Consider the following 18,447-nt stretch of genomic DNA (forward strand, 5'->3'; position numbering starts at 1 on the left):
TTAAATTGTATTTTAGTTTGTTCATTTTTCATGCCATTTCAAAGGCGCTGCTGGCTCCGCACGAAGCGCGAGCCACGTAAAAAACAGCTTCGTAATGAGCTCGTATTTATCGGGCGAGACCTGCAGAGCTGATAGTAGGGAGAGGCACGGGGGGCGGCTTCAATAAACACTCCGATCTTCTGCCGGGAACTTGACGTGACTTGACGATAGAGTCACAGTTTCCAGCCCAAAAGTCATCTGAAAACCGCCAGACCCAGCCAAAAACCGCCCAACACAGCTTTTGTTGATGTTCTTTTTCGTACTGGACTGATAAAATAAAATATTTAAAAAAAAAAAGATTGTTCTGACCAATAATAAAATGTGTACAATATTGAATTTTTCTTCTACGGGCCGCCTTCTTCCATTCATTTGCTTAACCCGCTCTATCCCCCTGCATCCGGCTCTTTCATCCTTGTGCTGCGCTGGAGCGCCCCGACTATCGTATTTAGCGCTCTCTGTGTAGGACACACTGAGGAGCGCGGGGGAAACCAACTCTCAGCTACAGAGGATGTGAGCAGGTGAACAGGTAGAGAGGAAAAGCAGGTGGAGAGGCGGAGGAGGGGCTTTGGCTTCAAACTCTGTCAGAGAGATGCAAACACGGGCGTCAGATTCAGACGCAGCTTTCCCTGCAGGAGTTGAAGCAGAGACTTTCTCTGGGATGATTTTATGAACTCACACATGGAAACATGATTACCAAGTAGAACTCTTCAAAATAATAAACCTGATCTCTCCACATTCTCAGTTTCTACCATGCATTGATAAACACATCGCTCCATGCAGCGATCAGACCAGAACCAGTAACTCCTCCCAACGCGGCCGCGGTATCATCCTTTAAAGAACATAATGTGCATTTGGAGCGACGTATGCTTCAGACGATGTCCGATTGGCCAATCTACATGTCAATCAAGTCTCGTCCTTCTCAGTGAGGACTTTGGTGGATTTTAAAGAAGTACCGGTACTTCTTTTTTTTTTTTCTGGCCCGCGATCTACACTCATGTCATTGAAGATCGACCGGTCGATCGCGATCGACGTAATGAGCACCTTTGAATAATATATACATGCATAATATATATAATGATGTCAAAACGGGTTGTGGCTCCGGGTGCTTTCTTTTTTATTAGGGGCGGTCCCAAATGGCTCTTTTGAGTAAAAAAGGTTGCCGACCCCTGGGTTAGGGGAAGCAGGGGAAGGGGTTGCTCCACGCTGACGGTCCCTCCCACAACTCAGAGACGAACTTCTAAAGATTTTCATCAGAATGGGTCTGTAAGCTTTAATATACGGGGGCAGAAATAAAACTGAAATTTCATTCTTCTCACTGCTCCTTTCCAGTCATTAAGATGTGAGGACATGTGTTGTATTGAAAATGTTAATGGTACTGTGGTACTCTTAATAAATAGAATAAACAAGCAGAACAAGAGCAAGGTAAAGGAAAAGCTGTTGCACTGTTGAATAGTGAGGGTTTGAAGCATGCTTTCACATTGGAATCAGTCGCTCAAACGTGCGTTTCCGAGCCCCGTGTGATGGTAGTATGAGACACACGTGACGTAATGATGGAAGTGGTTTACACAAGAGGTTAATAATACGAATTTGAGTGTCTCACACCCTTGACCTTTATTTGTATTCGAGTCAATTGCTAACTTCTGGTCGTAAAAGTAGACTTTTGGTAAATGTGCCAAAAGGGTATTTGCAAAGGAAGGGATCATTTCCAGACAAAGCAGGAGCATCTTCGAGGCTCCACTCCTACTGACCGACTTCACTGAGGAAATGAACGGCGTGAGGAAGCTCCGCCTCCTCCAGCTGCAGCTGACACTCCTGGATGAGCTGGAGGAGCTGGTAGCGCCTGAGGACGGGGAACTCTGGCGAGATTCTGGTCCTCTCCAGAAGAACTCTACGCTCCAGCTCCACATAGCTGTCTGGTACCAGCTGGCCCATGACAAGCTGGCCTTGGATCTGTGAAAAAGAGCAGAAAACATTAGCAGGGTTGAGGTAGACGTGATTTGAACTCTTCCATCCTGTGTTTGCGTTGCTCCACCTTAAAGCTGGTGACCTCCCTTGTGATAGCCTTGCGGAGATTGGCAATGGAGTCGGAGTCCTCACAGAAGTAGCCCATGTGATGATCCCTGATTGCTGGAAAGCCCTGGTGGTTCAGCAGCTCTGCCCTGGTTTTCTTCAGACAGTCCTGGAAGTGCAGCTCATCGCTCACGTCTGCATGAGTGCCCACGAGGATGACCGGAGACAGCGGTGCTACCGCCTGAAGTAAACAGACGAGAGCAGCGAGTGTCTGACCTGAAGGAAAACAAGCCAAATTCATGCACCTTGACTTTGTCCGTACCTTAATAGTGAAGAGCCAGGGTTTGAGAGCATCCACCTGACTGGATCCTTTACTGAGGTTGTACACCACCAAGTAGACAGCCCTGGAAGTGAGGAAGTGAAGATGGGAGCCACTGAACTCTTCCCCCCCTGTTAAGGATGGAAAGGGACTCCTGACTGGCCTTCCAAAGCAAAGTTACCCTCAACTTGAGCAGGTTTTCTAACCTGTGAAGTCCCAAACATTCAGCACCATTTTCTTCTTATCCCGGTCCTTGATGGTCCAGTCTAAGACGTTAATGCCTGCAGCATTCTGATTTGAGTTCAACTGGCGCTTCTGCTTCATCAGTTGATGGATCAGCGTGGTCTTCCCGCTGCTGGGATTCCCCACCACTATGAGCTTCATTCTGTGATACGGCACCGCCTTCTTTAGTCGCTGCTGCAGGGACCTGAAAAACAATTCCAGAAACGGGGTGCAAATCTGACTCCACTGCATTCTGTTCAAGATGTCATGAGGCCAAACATCTATCATTAACCAAGACATGATGCACCAGCAGAGAGGACGTTTGGGTTAGAGAGGCACAGCTCAGGTTGTGCAGCACTCAGATGAACCTTTAGCTCAGTGGAGGCGGAGCTTGAGACTGAAGCTACAGTCATATCTCCCACAGCAACGTGCATTCAGGCAACCACTTTAATGAAAAGCTTATGTAAACGTGCATAGAGGCGGTTTCAGGTCTCTGAGTTCAAAACTTGCAAAGGTTTTAAGTCAATTTTCTGGCTCTACATCTGAAACACTGAACGTGCATTGAAAGTTAACAGGCTAAACTTTGACCAATCTTGGATTTGGCAGTGTCGTTTGGATGACATCCCCTTTAATTCACGGAAGTACCAACCATTTCAAAATTGATCATGGAGGAGAAATTAATAATTGTGGTTTGTGTTCGGCTGGAATTCTACGACAGCGAGTCTTTCATTCATCGGAATAGAGCTGTGAAAGAAAAAGCCTGGAGCAAGATTCACCAGATTGGCACTGCTTTGACATTTCACACAAAGCCTCTTCCAACTGTGACTACATGTGCTAGTATCAGATGGCGACATTCCAGTGTGAACGCCATATGCTGAACGTGCGTTTAGTGCGTTCTCACATGCCCGGTGTGAAGTGTGAATGTAGCATTATTTTTAATGCACCTGTCCGGGTGTTGAACTGTAACGGGTTTTTGAAATGTCCAGGTTTGTGGAGGGTCGTAGAGTGGAGCAGCTGCATCGTAAGGGCACTGAAGATGCTCCTGGTATGGGTATGGAGTGTGTTTTGAAAAGTATTTGTAAGAATAATGTAAGTTACACACACTTATGACATGTAGGTGATGCTGTCGTACAGCGTCTCAATGCCACAGTCTAGTCATTGGGGAAGTGCAAGCACTCTCTCCATGCCGACCATAAATCCTGCACAGGTGATACCTACATGCCCATAGCATGTGGGCACACACATTCTTAATGTCCAATTTCCTCTTTTCTAACAGTGAGGCTGCACACAACAAGCACACTTACCTTGTTAACAGCACTAAAGGGCTGCTTGTGCAGGAAAGGTGTTAGAAAAAAATAATTTCTGTGATATATTGCAATAGTTCATTTGGCGACACCTGATGCTATAAGGACGATATTTATTTAATTATTTATGAGCATCCTTCAGCGTCTGACTCTTGTTTTTCACTTAAACCTCTGTCGCTAGTTGGTAGCAGAGCCCACTGAGCCTCTTTGAGCAGCTCTACACCACACAAGACTACACGATCTCAGCGAGGAGCAGCTTGTTTTGTTTTTATGAGACATGCACTACTTAGTTTTTACTTAGAATGGGTACCGAACCGAAACTCTGTGCCATGTTTCTGCCAGTAACATATGAAAACATGGATTGTGGTGCTATGTAGCGGCTCAGATAAGAACGAGTGAAGCTCTGCAGCTGCACAACGGGTTCTAATGCACGGAGCATCGGCCAAAATGCTATCGGCAAAGCGGGCCAAAGTTCTGCAGAACCTCACAGCAATGGATTCTGGTTCAGTGACCTCATGGATCAGAGTGATGTGTGAAAAAAGGACAACATCGTGGCGATGACCATTACTAGTTCACTTCAGCGTGTAAGAACGCGTGGCTGCAGCGGTGCAGAGCAGACTGTGATGTAAACAAAGCCTCTTAGCCACATTAAAGCGTCTCCTTCATCCTGTCATGCTGCCTCATCATCATCACTTCATTGTTTCTGGAAAGAATTAGTGTCCCCCCCCCCCCCCCCCCTTTATTTTTGAAGTACCATTCAGGCATCATTCAGTTTAGAAATACTGGAGAAGCTACATTAAGCAATATTGAAAATACACTGCACCTTTTTTTACACCAATCAGACTTTCAGAACCCTATTGGTGAAGACACATTCATTCCATTTTTTTCCTTGTACTAAACAATATTTTGTTGTGGAAATCAGACAATGTTGACTGTTCCCTTTCTATATTTTGAGTTACCAAAATTAAAGCACAATGAATTTGTGTAAGTTGTAGTGTTTAGCATTGTGATCATTAAATAAACTGAATTTTACAATTTCATTGCAATGGAAGACGTATTGAAATTCAGGTAGAGTTTTTTTAAGTCATGCTTTAAAAAAGAAAAAAGAAAGAAAAAGTGTTCCAGTCCAATTTTGGGATATGTATCATATCGCCAGTACACAACCCTATTGGGCAGGGTTTGGGGGGTGTTGAAAAATGTAAAATCCTACGCCTCACCTTTCATCCTATGACCTGTCTGTCCTAACATGCCTATGCGAGTCATTTGTGTTTGTTTCTGGAAAGTTGGTGAAAGCGTTCATGCTCACATTTCCGCTGAAACTTATGTTTGTCGCAGATTTGATACAGGGAATAATTTGAGTTATCTATACTGTTAACATCTAAAAGGTTTCTATTAACGCTATGTTTATGATCCGGATTGCATCATTGCAGAGGTTAGCAGGGAGCCCCAACCTGATTATGTCTTTGGTTTTGTTGCCGATGAGTTTGAAGTCCAGCTGCAGCCGCAGGCCGTCCAGCGGCAGGTCCCAAAGTTTGCTCAGCTTTCCCATCTCATCAGGGAAGGACCGCAGGCCTGAGTTGTGACTCACATCCAGAGAAGTGAGGCCGTCCAATAACCCAATCTGTGCAGGAACCTGCATGCAGACGACATCAGAGAGAGGCCAGCGGAACTCGCTCCTTCAGGTCAGGAAGCTTTTCCTCACCTCTGAGAGTTTGTTGTCACTCAGGTGGAGTTTCTCCAGTCTGGCCCATCTGTAAACAGGTCCACTCAGATCCAGGCTCTGGATGCAGTTCTGACTAAAAATAAGTTCTCGAATGTTGCTGGACGCCCAGAGGCTCGGCCCAGGCAGGAAATCAATGGTGTTGGCCCGCATGTCTAAAGACCTCAAACTAGACAGAAGGAAAGAAGCCATAAGTGCTGGAGAAAAATGAGACGTAGTAACAGCAGAGCCCATGTGGGAGCGATGGAGAAGTAAAGGTCTCACACTGGGAGGTCCAGGACGCTTGCTGGAACCTGACTGAATTTGTTGTTTGCCAGTTTCAGTGTTGTGATCTTGATGGGCAGCTGAGACAGGTGACCTGGAAGAGACAGCTAACATTTTAGGACTTCATCATGTCAAAAAAAAAAATGTGGCCGATGTGGCGCCAAAAGGGCCAACATCAGTCACCTCCTCTACATGGATGACATCAAGCTATATGCTAAGAGCGAGCGTGACATTGACTCCCTGATCCACACAACCAGGATCTACAGTACTGACATTGGGATGTCATATGGGCTCAAGAAAGAGAGGCATGGTAGTCCACACAGGAGGGGTCTCACTCCCAGAAGGAACAATAACAGACATCGAGGACAGTTACAAGTACCTTGGAATTCCACAGGCAAATGGCAACCTGGAGCAGGCAACAAGGAAAGCTGCAACAGCTAAATACCTCCAACGAGTAAGGCAAGTCCTGAGAAGCCAGCTCAATGGCAAAAATAAGACCCGGGCAATAAACAGCTACGCACTGCCAGTTATCAGATACCCTGCAGGAATAATAAGATGGCCAAAGGAAGAGATACAGACCACGGATGTTAAAACATGAAAGATTCTCACCATGCATGGAGGGTTCCATCCCAAATCCATCACCCTGAGACTGTATGCTAGCCGCAAGGAAGGAGGCCGAGGACTAGTGAGCATAGAAGCCACTATCCAGGATGAAACATCCAAGATCCATGAATACATCAAGCTCAAGGCCCCAAATGACAGTGTGCTCAGTGAATGTCTCAGGCAATGGAGAACAGAGGATACAGTGCTGGAGGACAGATCCTCATGGGAGGACAAACCCCTGCATGGGATGTACCACCGGACCATAACTGAAGTGGCTGATATCAAGAAGTCCTACCAATGGCTAGAAATGGCCTACAGGATAGCACTGAAGCACTCATCCTGGCAGCTCAGGAACAAGCCCTGAGCACCAGAGCCATAGAGGTTCAGATCTACCACACCAGACAAGACCCAAGGTGTAGATCTACCACACCAGACAAGACCCACGGTGTAGATCTACCACACCAGACAAGACCCAAGGTGTAGATCTACCACACCAGACAAGACCCAAGGTGTAGATCTACCACACCAGACAAGACCCACAGTGTAGATCTACCACACCAGACAAGACCCAAAGTGTAGATCTACCACACCAGACAAGACCCACGGTGTAGATCTACCACATCAGACAAGACCCAAAGTGTAGATATACCACACCAGACAAGACCCACGGTGTAGAACTACCACACCAGACAAGACCCAAGGTGTAGATCTACCACACCAGACAAGACCCAAGGTGTACGCTGTGCAAAGAGGCGCCTGAAACAATCCAGCACATAACTGCAGGATGTAAGATGCTGGCAGGGAAAGCATACATGGAGCGCCACAATCAAGTGGCTGGAATAATATACAGGAACATGTGTGCAGAATATGAACTGGAAACCCCAAGGTCAAAATGGGAAACACCTCTGAAGGTGGTAGAGAATGAGAAGGCAAAGATCCTGTGGGACTTCCAGATCCAGACTGATAGGATGGTAATGGAGAACCAACCAGACATTGTAGTGGTGGATAAAGAACAGAGGAAAGCCGTTGTGGTGGATGTGGCAGTGCCAAGCGATGGGAACATCAGGAAGAAGGAACATGAGAAACTGGAGAAATACCAGGGACTCAGAGAAGAACTGGAGAAAGCCTGGAAAGTGAAGGTGACAGTGGTGACTGTGGTAATTGGAGCACTCGGGGCAGTAACCCCCAATCTGGAGGAGTGGCTACAACAGATACCTGGAAAGACCTCAGACCTCTCAGTCCAGAAAAGTGCAGTGCTAGGAACAGCAAAGATACTGCAGGACCCTCAAGCTCCCAGGCCTCTGGTAGAGGACCCGAGCTTGGAGGAGAAACCACTCACGGAAGGATGGTTTTTATATATGTGTGTGTTCAATTAAAAAAAAAATACAAAAAAAATGACACAAATGTCCCCATTGTGGGATTAATAAAGTATCATTTAATTCAATTCTATAAGGTAAGCAAGTCCAGAAGACTTTACCAGATGGAAAATTGCCACAGCTTTTAGACCATTTTTCAAGGAAAGATCAGTCCTCTTTGCAGGTTTTCAGTCCGACGTTCTCTTCAATACTCACCGATTTTATTCATGGAGGCATTCAAATGTTCCAGTTTGCAACAGTTGCTCAAGAAGTCTGGACAAATGTTGTCCACACTGTTCCTGCTCACATCCAGTAGTTTGATCTCTGGCAGACACAGAGGAACGCACAGCTCCGTTATGCAGTTGCTAAAAAAATAAAAAAATAAAGTAAGTGTTTATATTTGTATTTCGTATTGTTTGTGTGTGTTTGTGTTCTTTTTAAATCATTAGCAGGGGACTACAGATGAAAACTAGCCTTTGCTTATTCTGGTTTTTTAATCATGTGTCTTTGGTTTTATTTTCCTTTCCCTCTTAAATAAACTATTATTATTTAAACTTTTTGTGTCTACAGCTGTCCCTCACCATGACACAGTTCATCTTTCACAGACTTGTGGTTTTGCAGATTTTTTCGTAGCGCACTTTTGAACCCTTTTCTGTGTTCTGCCTTGTGATTGGATGTAGACCTTGTCAATCAATCTCCTCCGTCTCTTGTCCCCCATGCAGAACGCCTGCAGTTCACCATAGATCGTGGGTTGCGATCAGATCTCTGTTTTTTTTTTTTTTTTTTTTTTTCAAGTTTCTTTTTATTTGAGTATTCAGCAACATATACAGTGTAAAAGACATTCAAACTTTTTTTTTTTTTTTCCCTTAATACCCCAAACAAACAAACAAACCCCCCCTGTTGCACCCTAAAGAAAAATAATTAAATACAATAAAAAAAGATTTTGCTGAATGGAGTAACAGTGTTACCCCTCAGAAAGAAGCAATGGATCAATATCTTTGATCTTGCTCAGAACTGGCTGCCAGACATTAAAAAACCCTGCAGTACAACCCTTCATTGAATATCTGATTTTTTCTACGGTAAGATGGCACATAAGATCCACAAGATATTTCCTAAAAGTAGGGGGTTGTTTGTTTTTCCAGTGTAGGAGGATTAGCCTCCTGGCCAGAAGTGTAGTGAAAGCGATCACACTTTTGGATTTACTTGGAAGCCGCAGAGAGAACTCTGATACACCAAAAATTGCAATTGAGGCTTCAGGAGCCATGTGTGTCCCCAATGCGTCAGAGAGAAGTTGAAAGATGTTGTGCCAGAAGGCCCTTAGTGTCGGACAAAACCAAAACATATGCGAAAGTGTACCTGGTACCCTATCACAACGATCACAATTAGCATTAAGGTCTGGTTTGATTTTAGCTAACTTTACTTTGGACCAATGCAGTCTGTGAACCACCTTGAATTGTATAACCCTTTGTCTTAAGCATATAGAGGATGAATAAATATTCTGAAGAGCAGTCTGCCATACATCCTCTGATAGGTCCGTAGCCAAATCTTCTTCCCACTTTCTTTTGGTATGAGTCAGTGGATCTGTGTTTGATGAGTTGATTGCAGTGTATATTTTGCTGATGAGTCCTTTTGACTGTGGATTAAAGGTCAAGATGTTTTCAAGAAGTGAGTCTGGTGGTAAATGGGTGAATGTGGTAGATAGAAAACTTCGAAGTTGAAGGTATCTGAAGAAGTGAACATCAGGAATTTTAAATTCACTTTTTAGTCTCTGAAATGAAACAAATTGACCTTCGATGAACAGATCCTTCAGGGTTCTCAGACCATTTGCGGACCAATATGTAAAAGAGTTATCAGTTATGGAAGGGAGAAACATAATATTTTTCACAACTGGGGCATAGATTGACATATTTTTAAGGTGCAGGCTTCTCCTAAATTGTGCCCAGATTTTAAGTGAATGTTTAACTACTGGGTTCTGTGAAATTTTGTCGAGGGATTATGACAGTGGTATTGTTGAACAAAGTAGAGAGTGTAAAGAGGCAGATTGACATGACATTCGTTCAAAATTTAACCATTTAAGATCCTTATGACTTGATGTCTCTAGCCAATAAGGTAATGTACGGATATTTGCTGCCCAGTAATAGTATTGGAAATTGGGAAGTGACATTCCCCCATAATCTTTGTGGTATTGTAAAATATTTTTGCGAATGCGGGCAGTCTTCCCATTCCATATAAATGATGAAATCAGTTTGTCTAGGTTAGAAAAGAATGTTTTTGTTAAAAATAAAGGAATAGACTGAAAAAGATATAGAAACTTAGGTAGGATGTTCATTTTAACAACATTAATTCTGCCTCCTAAATAAATTGGTAAGGATTGCCAGCGTTGCAGATCTTGTTTTACACTATCTAACAATGGAATAAAGTTTGTTTTGTACATATGTTTATAATTGCTTGTGATCCAAATCCCTAGATACTTGAATTTATGCTGGCTTAATTTAAATGGTATGGAATTTGACACATCTTTTAGTGCAACAGGATTTATGGGCATCAGTTCACTTTTGTGCATATTTATTTTATAACCTGATATTTTTCCAAACTCACGCAAAAGTGTGAATAAATGAGGAAGGCTGTATAGGGGATCAGATATATATAGTAATGTGTCATCCGCGTACAGAGATACTTTGTGTTCAGAATCCCCTCTCTGAATACCTTTAATAGAATCATCACCTCGAAGAGTAATTGCTAGAGGTTCAATGACCAAAGCGAATAATAAAGGTGATAAGGGGCATCCTTGCCTTGTTCCACGTCCCAGCTTAAAAAAAGGTGAAAGATTATTATTGGTACGAATTGCTGCGACTGGGGAAGAGTAGAGAATACGTATCCATGAGATAAACCTTGGGCCAAAGCCACATTTTTTAAGTGTATAAAAAAGGTAGTCCCACTCCACACGGTCGAACGCTTTCTCAGCATCAAGCGAGAGAACTATTTCAGATGTATCTGGTGGAGAGGGATGATGAAGAATATTTAAGAGTCTTCGAACATTATGAAAAGAATGACGATCTTTGATAAACCCTGTTTGATCATCAGATACGATAGAGGGCAAAACAGTTTCCAAGCGATGTGCTAGTATCTTAGCAAAGATTTTACTATCTACATTTAATAACGAGATAGGCCGGTAAGAACTGCACTCTAAGTGACTTTTACCTTTTTTATGTATCAAAGAGATAACAGCCTGTCTCATAGTCTCTGGGAGAGAACCTGAGAGGGAGGAGTCATCATAGACTGAGAGTAATATAGGGGACAAATCTTTTGCAAAGGTTTTGAAAAATTCACTTGGGAAGCCATCTGGTCCTGGTGATTTCCCACTTTGCATAGAATTTATGGCCTTCTGAATATCTTCTGTTTTAAAAGGTCTCTCCAGATTTTGAGATACTTCCTCATCTACTCTAGGCAGATTAAGCTTGCTAAAAAACTTGTCAAAAAGTACTTGATCCTTTTTAGATTCTGAGGTGTATAACTGTGTATAATATGTATGAAACCTTTGATTAATCTCTAAAGGGTCAGTTAACTTCACATTCTGTTCAGTGTTGATGGCTATAATAGCCTGAGCCACTTGCTGATGGGCGAGTGTTTTACCTATCTTTTCCCCATGTTCATATGATTTATATCGACATTTATTTAAAAGATTTTCAATCTGCCGTGTAGTCGACAGATTATATTCGGTCTGAAGAGCTAGGCGCTTTTTGAACAGGTCAGATGAAGGGGAGTTAGCTAGCATATCATCTAATTCAGAGGTGGGCACTGAGGGCCGCATTCCTGCATGTTTTCCAGCATACCCTGCTCTAGCATGTTCTAATTGGCTGGACACACCTGAACCAGGTAATCAGCCATGAGTAGGGCAAGATTATTGGCTGGACACACCTGAACCAGGTAATCAGCCATGAGTAGGGCAAGACTATCTGGAAATCATGCAGACACACCGGCCCTCGAGGCCTGGAATTGCCCACCCCTGATCTAATTGGAGAATATCATTTTCAATCCTCTTAATCTTTTCAGTTAGAAGTCTTTTCGTTCTAGCACTATAAGATATAATTTGGCCTCTAAGGTATGCTTTTAATGATTCCCAAATTAAGCTAGAGGACATTCCAGGGGTGCTATTACGTGTGATATATTCCTTTATTTCCTTTGAAATAAATTTAACAAACTCTCTATCTGAAAGCAGTAGAGTATTAAATCGCCATGGTCGATATTTATTACCTGGACTTGGCATTTTCAATGACATTAACAATGGTGCATGGTCAGATATAACTATTGCTTGATATTCACACTTATTGACTAGAGAAAGTAGGTTGCTATCAAGGAAAAAATAATCAATTCGTGAGAAAGTTTTGTGTACTGGTGAGTAGAAAGAGTAACTTCTGCTATTGGGATTCCGGAATCTCCAGACATCAAACATTCCATATGTTTTAAGAAGCTGGTTGATCACTTGTGATGCCTGTGATGGTTGTGTGGATTTAGGCGAACTACGGTCAAGGGAAGGAGTTAGTACACAATTTATATCACCTCCGAGGATGAGATGGTGCGAATCTATGTTTGGTATTCGGGAAAAAATTTCAGTAAAAAAAACACCATTGTCCCAATTAGGAGCATATATGTTTGCCAGTATAACAGGAGTATTATTCAATCTTCCCACTACTATTATATATCTTCCAGACGGGTCAGCTTCTACTTTTGTCATGTTAAAAGAAATTGATTTTTTAATGAGAATGGCTGTACCTCTGGATTTAGAATGAAAGGTAGAATGAAAAATATGTCCCACCCATCCCCCTCTAAGTCTGGAGTGATCAAAGGTGTTTAGATGAGTTTCTTGGAGGAAGGCAATGTCAGTATTCAGCTGCTCCAAATGTGAGAGCACCTTCCTACGTTTTAATGGATGATTTAGTGATTTGACATTCCAGCTAACAAAATTAACTGGGCAACAGCCATACTGATTATTGAATAACTGACTAGCCATTGGCTATGAAAAACAGTATTTTTAAGGTATTAATCTGGGCAAGTAAATACAACCTGTAAGACATGAGATCTCATCACTTTAACAGAAATAGATGCAACAGATGAAAATAAAATAACTTTAGGTGCAACAGGTAACCCACCCCACCCATCACCAACAAGAACATGGTGATCATAAACAACCCTCTTACAACAAAATCCACACATTATGTGCTTGTTAGAACTCTAGCGTCCAGTTTGCTCTGCAAAAATATTTAAGAGTAGAAATACCAAAAAGCCTTTTAACATCTGACATTCAGATTAAATGTCCAAAAATGGTGCAGGTGAAGAGGTCACACACAAAAAAAAAAAAAAAAATATATATATAAATATATATATATATATATATATATATATATATATATATATATATATATATATATATATATATATATATATATATATATATATATATATATATATTGAATTAAAAAAAGTTTAATAATAAAAAAAGGGAGGAAAAGGTATGGTTCATTCCGATCATAGTTTACCTATTTATTCAGATTACCATCCTTTTAGTAGTCATATAGAGTGGAAGTATGATTTGTGTGTGACAGATGAGCATTTCCGTCAGTCTCCCGGTGTGACAAAAAAAACCCCACAGGAATAACGTAGATGAGTAAAAAATAGAGGAAAAAAAAAGGAAGAGAAAAAAGTAAAAAATGATCACTCCTCAAAGAATATTTCCCTTCACATACGTCATGGCTTGTGCTGCATCCTTAAATCGTTTTTCAATTCCATTGTGTGTAATCCGCAGCTGTGCCGGGTGAAGCAGCCCATAACGCACGTTCTCCCGTCCACGCAGAAGCTTTTTTACCTCATTGAAGGCCGCCCTGGCGCTGGCTACACTCGGTGGATAATCGGGAAAAATGAGGATGGTGGCACCTTTGTAGAGGAGAGGACCTGCAGCTCGGGCACGGCGGAAGATCTCAGTGTAATCCTGATCGTAGTGCATCTTCGCGATGATCGCTCTGGCTTTCCCATCTGCTTGTCTCGTCTGTAGAGCGCGGTGGCATCTGTCAATCAGCACTTCTTTATTGATTTTCAACACCTCTTTGAGTAGTTTGGAGATTGAATCGGGTGTGGTCGGAACTTCCTCGGGTACATTCAATATGCGAATGTTTGATCTCCGCATGCGTCCTTCCATATCCACACACTTTCCTTGGAGGATCGACATGTGTTTTTCCAGCTGCTGGACAGATTTTTGTAAAGTTGTTATGTCATCTGAACACCCTGAAAGTCCTCGCTCCATCTCTGACACAGTAGATTGAATTGCTTTCAACTCTGACCGCACTGTGGCGGTGTTGTTGGCCAACTCTGTTCGGACCGCTTGCATCTCCATTTTCACCTCCCCGAACTCCTTCGCTATCACTTTTGCGAGCTCCGTCTGGAAGAGCTGGGTTATTTCTGATTTGATCGAGGCCAGTATGTCGCTCTTCAGATCTAGAAGTCCCGTCTCAGACAGTTCACACGGCTCCATTGGTGCTCCTAGCTCTTCAGGTGGTGTGCTAAGTGTGGAGCTAGCTGAGTCTGAGCACGCTTTGCTAGCAGAGGCAGCAGCTTTGCCCGTATATTTATATTTGCGGAGACTACTTGCCATTTCAGCTTGTAGAATAAAATCCAGGCGATGAGGAAAGAAGATAGGTTGCTAAGCCGCACGAGTTTTCTTGGCACTTTTTAGAGTATTATGGCTTTTTTTGCTAATTTATGCAGAGCACGCTAAACATGCGACCTACTCCATTGCCTGCTCGCTAGCGCCCCAGATCTCTGTTTTTAACCAATAACTGGACTTAATTTTCTATGAAGATTTGAACTTTGAGAGTTGAAACATGAGAAAAGTATAAAAGTTCTGGGTTTCACAGCCTTAAAACATCTGTAATAATTATTATTTTTTTTAATCTATGCATTTTTATCATTTTTGTAATGAGTTTGATAAATCTGTGTGCATTCTTTATTGCTTTGACTACAATTCTTGAAATCAATCAATCAAATCAATTCCAATTAAATCCATTTCTGGTGCTTTCTTATAACAAAAATACTCAGTTTCAACCAAACAGGACCATTTTGAAATCTGTACTTTCAGAGTGAGTTTTCCATTGTGTTAAAAACAAAAAGGCCTACCCTTCCAGAAACAGCTCCTCCAGCTTCTGCATGCTGCAGCCCAGCTGGTGAGGGAACGTGGAGATCTTGTTAAAAGAGAGGTTGAGGTGCTTCAGAGCCGGACAGGTGACGGCGGGGTCAAAGCTGAGCGTGGGGCCGATGCAGTTGCGAGAGACGTTGAGCGTGCTCAAAGAGGGCAGAGCCAGCAGCCCCTCCGGCAGCGACTTCAACTGGTTCCCCTGCAAGTCCAGTCGGGTCAGACTCCTCAAATTCTGCATGGAATCACCAAGAAAAGCAGGGTTTTGAAAGGCTCTGCTTCCCCTGGTTTTGACCTGGCAGTGACTGTGTTCACACTGGCCGCTTTACTTGGCAGATGGTGGAGGGAAATTCTGTCAGATTGTTGTGACAGAGGTCCAGGCGGAGAAGAAACCCCAGCTGCTGCTGGACGAAGCTGTCCTCTGCCAGACAGGACAGAGAGTCCAGCTCATTCCCTGTCAGGTCCAGCAGGCGGATCCGCTCCCTCTCTTTGAGCAGAACAGCAGAACTCTCACCAGATCCCCAAACTGAGAGAGTAACAGCAGGACACCATGAGAGTTACTGCACTTCCTCTGGATCTGGAGGACTGATGCTGCTAAAAAGGTTTATCAAGATGTTCAAAAGAACAGAATTTACAGAATTTGGATTGCTGCAGCAAACAGTAATGGAAGACCTGGCGACTTCAACAAACCAACATCGCTTTATAGAACTGTTGTAGCAAGTTAAAAATAACGATAAAAAGACATAAACTACTAAATCAACATGTCCCTCTTTTTGTTCAGAAGGAACAGAAAGAGTTATATAACATTTGAAATTGAAAATAAAGGAAGAAATATTCTGATCCTTAAAAACGGTAAATGAATCCAAAGTTACCTTTCTGGCTGGATCCAGACCTGCCATACCTCCTGTGGGTGAGCTCGCTGCTTTCATGCTCCGTTTGAGCGCTCTGGTCGCACCAAAACGCAGAACGACAAGTTAACAGAACCCAATCTGAACAACATGACCAGTGGTCATAAAACGAGATTCAAATGTTGAGAAAAAGGAAAATAAAAGTCTATTTTCAAACATCAAAGACCTAGAATCCCACTGAGCTTTCACCTCTGCGCTGGCATGTCTTCGACGTCCCTGCTTCCTCTTGACAGGCCCCCCCCTCAGCTCCTCTGATGAATGATTACATGACCTTGGAGCAGGAGCAGGTGATAGGGAGTCACTTCCTAATAAAAGGAGAAAAAATGATTTGTTTAAATCTCTGTATGTTAACCATAGAGGATAATAAAAAAAGAGAGAGATCCATCAAGTTTTCCACTGGCATAAAAACGCAAAAACATTCAAGTGCATCTTTACTCAAGTAAGTGTGGAAGAAGGGTGAAACTTCACTTCCACACAAGTATCTCCAATGTTGTAAAAGTGGAAGTTTGAATGATTTCACTGATGTGGAGCATTTAAATCCTGCAACAAAATATCATTCTACGCGACAAACAACCAATAATTCTCCTTTGAAGCTGCAACTCTTGCAAACCCAGTGTGTTAGAGATGCTTTACAAACACCCTAATCTCCATCATTAATGAGTACTGACACAAAAGGGAAAACATTGGAATCTCCTGATCACAGTCTCACTCTGATCATCTCCTGATCTATTGTATAAGCATTCCCAGTGGTCTGATAATTATGATTATGCTGTTTTTAGCACCACTTTTAGTTTCTACGTAACAAATACGATCCTTTTCAAACTGCATTCTTTTGTCTGCTTCTCTTTCACGACAATTTGAATCATAGAAATAGTCGGAAATGCAGTTTTAAGCTTAATTTTCTTCATATATGTTCTCCATCATTGGGAAAAATGCTACAAGAACATGTCAAAAACACTAAAAACTCCATTTGTATTGGAGTGGGTCTTTGATATGACCATTAACAGGCCTTATGATGGGTTTTTAACATTTGGAAAAAGATGACTACATGTTGAGGATCTAAGCCTGATGGATCAAAAACTTAAACCTGCTGTCAGTTTGAACTAAAATCAGTAAAGGAGTCTTAAAAATGACTTTTTCTAAACATGTTTAAACATGAGAGTAACTGTGCAATGAGAATAGGTCATTTTAAAGCTAGTTTTAAAGACATGTTGTCTAAACTGTGGCCCTGCAACAGACTGGCGACCTGTTCAGGGTGGATCCCGCTGTGTCCCAACAGTAGCTGGGTTGGCTCCAGCAGCTAGTGATCCTGATGATAGATGGATGGATGGGTCTAATTTAAACCCATATCCTGATTGCTTCCTAAGATTATGTCCCTAACACATAACATGTAAGCTGGGCAGAGCTTTCTGGGGGGAAAAGGACAACACTGAGAAGTCTTTGCTTTTCACAGCATTTATCTTCCACTTTCGGCTTCTCCCATCAGGGGTCGCCACAGCGAACGAGTCGCATGGTAAATTTGGCAATGTTTTACGCCGGATGCCCTTCCTGACACAACCTTCTCAAACCGGGCTTGGAACCGGCAGAGGTAGAGAAGGGAACAGGGAGCAGCCCGGAGTCGAACCCGGGTTTCACGGACGGAAGGCGCCGCAAACCAGCACGAGCTAAACTGGCTCCTTTTCACAGCATTTATAAGGTTTGCTTTTCAGCTTCCTTTGACTCATTTCAGCGCTGCTTACCATCACTCTCCGGGTCAATGTTATCAAACAAGCAGTCCTCCGGGGACACGGGGCTGAAGCTGGAGTCATCACTCTCGTCAGAGATGTAACCAGAGGTCAGACACTGGTCAGACATGAGTCTGCTGAGCCTCTTAGATCTCTGGAAAGACTGAATAACCCTTGCCAAACCCATGCCTTTACCTAAAAGACAGACAATCAACAACAAAGCGGATAGTCAGAGATTCCGAGGTGACAGACTGAATCGATTTGTCCAAAAACTAAAAACTGTTTTCAAAGAAACAAAAACAGTAAACTCCAGTCCTCACTGTTGTTGCTGCGTAGACTGAAGCTTCTGCCTCTGTCTGCCAGCAGGGGGCTCAGCCATGCAGCTTCTAGTCGACCCAGCCTGAGGCCGCCCAGACAAAGGGCACCGTTATTAACATCCAAACCCAGACGGCCCAGCAGCTGGATGACTGTGGAGCTGTCGGCCCTCTTCACGCTCACAGCCAGCGCCCTGCGGACGTGCTGCTCATGGGCACCATGGCTGAGCAGGAGCTCCACCAGTTCCAAAGGTCCGCCCCTCTCACAAACCTGCAGATTCATCCATGTTAGTGTTAGTTCACCAAATGGCCGCTGGCTGGCTTGTTACGCAACCAAGTTAGTCTCCATTCTATTGAGGTCCCACTTAATGACTAAAGTCTAGCTCCCCAAACACTTTTCATGTCTGTATTTGGATGATCAGGGCGCAACAAAGGATTTCCAGCTACAGATTGTGCAAAGTAAAAAGCTTAAATATGGGTTG

The 18,447-nt window shown here is 43.0% G+C and overlaps 1 protein-coding gene across 2 annotated transcripts in view; it reads right to left on the minus strand.

The window, feature by feature from the left end:
* lrrk2 (leucine-rich repeat kinase 2) overlaps nt 1–18,447 on the minus strand; it is a 60,435-nt gene that overhangs the window by 17,686 nt on the left and 24,302 nt on the right. For both annotated transcript variants that reach the window (XM_023955455.2, XM_078948231.1), the window contains exons 19-32: nt 17,972–18,236; nt 17,667–17,846; nt 16,117–16,232; nt 15,892–15,964; nt 15,349–15,545; nt 15,004–15,254; nt 8,053–8,201; nt 5,879–5,972; nt 5,597–5,783; nt 5,346–5,527; nt 2,575–2,795; nt 2,372–2,499; nt 2,072–2,290; nt 1,788–1,989 (exon numbers count right to left, since the gene is read on the minus strand). In XM_023955455.2, the coding sequence (XP_023811223.1) occupies nt 1,788–1,989; nt 2,072–2,290; nt 2,372–2,499; nt 2,575–2,795; nt 5,346–5,527; nt 5,597–5,783; nt 5,879–5,972; nt 8,053–8,201; nt 15,004–15,254; nt 15,349–15,545; nt 15,892–15,964; nt 16,117–16,232; nt 17,667–17,846; nt 17,972–18,236 (2,464 nt within the window). The remainder of the gene's footprint in view (nt 1–1,787; nt 1,990–2,071; nt 2,291–2,371; nt 2,500–2,574; nt 2,796–5,345; nt 5,528–5,596; nt 5,784–5,878; nt 5,973–8,052; nt 8,202–15,003; nt 15,255–15,348; nt 15,546–15,891; nt 15,965–16,116; nt 16,233–17,666; nt 17,847–17,971; nt 18,237–18,447) is intronic.

The sequence above is a fragment of the Oryzias latipes genome, chromosome 6, assembly GCF_053564925.1.
Source record: "Oryzias latipes strain Hd-rR chromosome 6, Olatipes_Hd-rR_3.1".
NCBI lineage: Eukaryota > Metazoa > Chordata > Actinopteri > Beloniformes > Adrianichthyidae > Oryzias > Oryzias latipes.